The sequence below is a fragment of the Chaetura pelagica genome, unplaced genomic scaffold, assembly GCF_000747805.2.
Source record: "Chaetura pelagica isolate M959 unplaced genomic scaffold, ChaPel_1.0 scaffold436, whole genome shotgun sequence".
Taxonomy (NCBI): domain Eukaryota; kingdom Metazoa; phylum Chordata; class Aves; order Apodiformes; family Apodidae; genus Chaetura; species Chaetura pelagica.
The window spans coordinates 2857013-2861696 of NW_009953651.1; the positions used below are offsets into that span (position 1 = coordinate 2857013).

Sequence of the window (4684 nt, forward strand, 5' to 3'; positions counted from 1 at the left end):
CCAGGCCCAGTGCCCCTACGTCACCCGCATCTACAGCATCGGCCGCAGCGTCGAGGGCCGACACCTCTATGTGCTGGAGTTCAGCGACTACCCGGGCATCCACGAGCCGCGTAAGTACGGGGTGGGGGGGACGAGGACGGCGGTTCGGAGGGGACAGGCTTCATTGCCATGCTCCCTGCTGCGAGGCGCCGTCAGGGCACGGGGTGGGGGGTGTGTCCCCTATCAGGCAGGGCTCAGACGTGCCGGGGTGTCAGAAGATGCCAGCTCTAGCAGGGACCCTCAGGGATGCACGCACAACCCGCAGCACACGCCATGCTTGCGTGAGCCGCAGCGCGGCCCAGGTGCGTACTTTGGACAGAGCTCTTATTTTTCAGTGCAGACTAACCCAAGGACCCGGGTGAGTCCATCCCAGCGCCCCGTCTGCCTTGCCACCCTCTCTCTCCCAAAACTGTGTTGTGCAGGCAGGGAAGCGGAACACCCTTCGCTGCTGGATAGTGGCAGGAGGGAAGAGTTCAGCCCTTCCTCCTCCTGACTCCCAAGCAAAGGGAGCAGTGAGAAAAGGACCCTGGCAGAGCGGGCGATGGAGTCCCGCAGCCCTGCCGGCCCTGTGGGCAGCAAAGACCTTGAGACAGGCAGGTCTGGGGGATCCCTGCCTGCTGCCACGTGGCCCCGTGGAGCCTTGGCAGCAGCAGCCCCGGAGCTGCTGCCTGTGCAGCACGGAGACGCTGCCGAGCCAGACCTTGCTGGCAGCCAGGTGCCCTTGGGGGACGGAGGGGACCAGGCGGCTCTCCAGGCTGGGGGCGTGCACACAGGGCTCCCTCGTTTCCCCATCTTGTGCCCCTGGGCCACAGACGCAGTCAGGACTCTGCCTACTTTTTCCAGGATCTTTGGCCTTTTAAAATCCTGGCTGGTGTTGTTAAATGCAGGGGCTGACAAGTCCAGGCAGCCTAGTCTTGTGGAAAACTGCTGGGAGTGCTGCAGGGGTGAGAAGAACTTATACCAACCCCCCCCCCCAACAGAGCAGCACCCCCAAATCCCATGGAACCCCACGCCTGGTGGTATCTCTCCCAAGGACACACTGCACTGGGGGCAGAGCGCTGTGGGCATTCTGCTGCCTTCCTGCAGCCCAGGGGATCACATTCAAGGGCATCAGGAAGTGGGATGCGAGGCTTCCCACCCTGATCACTTCCATGCTAGCCCTGTTCTGTGCAGGGAAAACCTGCATGACGTTGAGGACAATTCTGGCACCTCCACAGCACATCGAGGGATGATTCAAAGCCAGGAGTGAGCAAAGGGCACTGGCAAGGCGTCATGGGATTTTAGCATTGCAGAACCACCAGAGAGCGTCAGGAAGGGCCATAGGAGGTGACTAGAGATCTCCCCTGGCCCAGGTGAGCAGCATGGACCTGTGACCCTTCTTGTAGACCAGGCCACCCTCAGGCTGGCACTTTCAACGTGTAGCATGAGGACTTTAGAAATCTGTGGACTCCCTTGAAGGCCACAGAAACTAAGTCTGAAAAGCAAGCCTGGAGTTAGTGGGCTTACATGCAGTAATTAGGGCTCTGTGTCCACATGGATAATGTCTAGGGTTCTGAATATTGAAAAAGGCTAACAGGTTCTGCTGCAGACACGAACAAAGCAGAGGAGAATTCCTGTGAGACCTTATTTTTTTTTTAAATAAAGGCTGCACACATCTCCAGGACGTTTGTATAGTTTTTTATAACTGGATTACCTAATTAACTGAGTTCTCATGTCTCTTGAAATCTAAACAGCTCAAAACATGTTGCCCACCCATGATATCCTGTGCTGAGGCCCAATGATCAAAAGATACAGAAAAGCAAAATCTTTTGCCAAAATGAGAAATTATTATTTTTTTAGAATCTGTTTTCAGCAGTGTCTCCTCTCTGCATGGCAAAGGTGTGGGGGATTTTGGAAGCAGCATAGGTCTTATGCATGCAGCTGCAGTGTCTTTTGCCCCAGGGATCCTTGTGGTGATGTGCCTGGCAGCAAGGTTGTGTGCTGCCACTGCAAGTCTGATTGCTGCTGGTGGCTAGAAAACAAGGTGCAATGGGAGCTCTGGTAACCTGACATTTGTAATGACACTCCTTGTTTTGTCCTGACTGTTTCACCTGAAAGTCAGGCTCCACTTTTAACTGGATTCTGCTGATGTTTTTCATCCTACCAGTGCTGACTCAAGCCTGCAATGGGACATTTATTCTCTCACAAGTAACTGCTTTGAAAGTCCCTCTGGGAAAGCATAATCCATCCCTCATGAGTGTTGCCTCCCCTTCAGCAAAGTAGTGAGTCTTTCTCCCGTCACTCTCTGCCTGCAGTCTCTACATCTGTATTTTGAGACCTCACTTTAGAAAAGTCAGTGGCAAGAGACCTTTCTGCTTACACAGGAGCTTCTCGAGGGAGAGTTTGATCTGTATTCAGCTCCATGACTGAGGGTTTCTCCAGGCTGACAAGGAGCAGCCAGAAGCAACTATGCCCTTCCAATGAAAGAGCATGGCTCACCCCAAGAAAGGGATTGATTTTGTCCTACAAAGTAATGAAAAGCTCCTTCAAGTGTGCAGAGCCAGAATTGTGCCATGCTGGTGAGTGACACTGAGAGCAAACTGGAAAGGGAAGAGGTGGAAGAAATCCTATCCCCTCCACTGCAACCCACCACAGAGCTGAGAGCTCCTGGCAGCCCAGGGCTTCGGGCAGCAGCAATCCTGACAGTGCCACCCATTCCCTCTCTGCTGCCTCTCCCCAGCCCGAGACCAAACCACCTGCAAACAGATCACCAGGTGCACTCTGAAGGTGAGCAGCAACCCAGTGGAGAGCCTGGACTGCTCCTAGGGGTGCTGTGGCAAGATGGAGGGAAGTCCATATGAGAACCTTGACACTCTCTCTCACTGAGGTTGGTATTTTCCAAGGAAAAGGGTCATTTTACACCATTCATTGGGGGTCTCTTGGGCTTGTTCTGTCTTCCTGCAGATGGAATTCATTCTCCCCTTTGCTGTCCTAGCCTCAGCTGATGGTGTCCCTCTCTTACTCTCTGCAGTGGAGCCTGAGTTCAAGTATGTGGGGAACATGCACGGGAATGAGGTGCTGGGCCGTGAGCTGCTGCTGCAGCTCTCTGAGTTCCTGTGTGAGGAGTACCGCCGGGGCAACGAGCGGATCACCCGCCTCATCCATGACACACGCATCCACATCATGCCCTCCATGAACCCTGACGGGTACGAAGTGGCTGCCAAGCAGGTACCAGGCAGCGATCGCCTCCTCCAGCTGGGTAGGGGCAGAAAGCCCTTTGATTCCCTATGAGATCCCCTTCGCCTCACCTATGGGAAGAGGGCATCTTTCCTCTCGGTGCCCTGCCAAATTTGTCCCACTCAATCAGTGTTGCTGCTTCTCACCTCCCATGCCAAGGGCCTACACTGTGTATCCTGCCCTAGATGGCCCAGGCAGGTGATGGAGGAGGCTTCCTACACCTGCCTTACCCTCTCCAGAAGTTATCTGTCACAGGAAGGTCGCTGCAAATCTGCCCCAGGCTGGGGAAGTGGAAGTTGAATGCCACTGTCATAAGCAGACAAGGACTTGAGGGATGGGGCAGTGGGGGAGCCCTATAGTCCCCCCACAAAACCTCACCCATTCCGTTGTACTACTAGACCTCATGTAGGTAATTTATTCATAGCTTATTCAGTTGAGACAAATTGTTTATTTGGCTTGTGCCTTTCTCTGTGACCCTGAAAAATGCAGATATTGTTATTGACTTTCCCTGTCAGTACCAGTACTCTTTATTCTCCTGCCAGCAATAACACACATGCTGTGACTCAAAAGCCCTGAAGCACTGTTAGGATGGCAGGTCCCTGCCCCTCTGACACCAACCTGTCTGCGCCCACCCTGCACTCACCTCCATGTTACCCTTTTGTTCTGCAGGGCCCGGACAGCAATGGGTACTTGACAGGAAGGAACAATGCCAATGGAGTGGACTTAAACCGCAACTTCCCTGATCTTAACACATTTATGTACTACAGTGGAGAAATCAGTGGGCCAAATCACCATATCCCACTGCCCGACAACTGGAAAAGCCAGGTATGGGTCTGGGATGCTGCAAGGGTTACAGCATCCTCTTACAGTGTCTCTGCAGACAGTAAATATACTGCTCTTTGGCTTACACAGTACTTGTCTCCTTCCCTGTGCCTCCTGCAAGCAGAGAAATGATGTAATCTTGCCCCATATCACAGCTTGCACCTCTGCCAGAAGGAGGCCAGCAGCACAGCCAGCTTGGACAGGAGATTGCAATGCACAGGGCTGAGGAGGTGGCACATGCTGACTAACGTGTGTGCCCCAGGTGTTGGGGCTGCGCTGGCAGGGCTGTAGCAGGGTATACACCAGAGGCAACAGCTCTGCACACCAGGGCGGGTGGTGGAGGAGGAGGAAGCTGCAAGGGCTGAAGTAGCCAAATCATGAGGCAGAGTCTAATGTGACCAATCACACCACAGCCAGGCATGGAGCAGCAGCTGGCCCAGAGGTGACTGAGCTCTTCTCCCTGTTCCTGGCCCTTTTCTTCTCACAGGTGGAGCCAGAGACATTGGCTGTGATCCAGTGGATCAGCAGCTACAACTTTGTGCTGTCAGCCAATCTGCATGGTGGAGCAGTGGTGGCAAATTACCCCTATGACAAGTCTCAGGACCAG

The 4684-nt window shown here is 54.0% G+C and overlaps 1 protein-coding gene across 1 annotated transcript in view; it reads left to right on the forward strand.

The window, feature by feature from the left end:
* Positions 1-4684, forward strand: part of CPN1 (carboxypeptidase N, polypeptide 1) — a 13472-nt gene that overhangs the window by 2157 nt on the left and 6631 nt on the right. Inside the window, exons 3-6 of the mRNA XM_010000130.1 lie at positions 5-110; positions 3050-3246; positions 3925-4080; positions 4565-4671. Coding sequence (XP_009998432.1) covers positions 5-110; positions 3050-3246; positions 3925-4080; positions 4565-4671 — 566 coding nt within the window. The remainder of the gene's footprint in view (positions 1-4; positions 111-3049; positions 3247-3924; positions 4081-4564; positions 4672-4684) is intronic.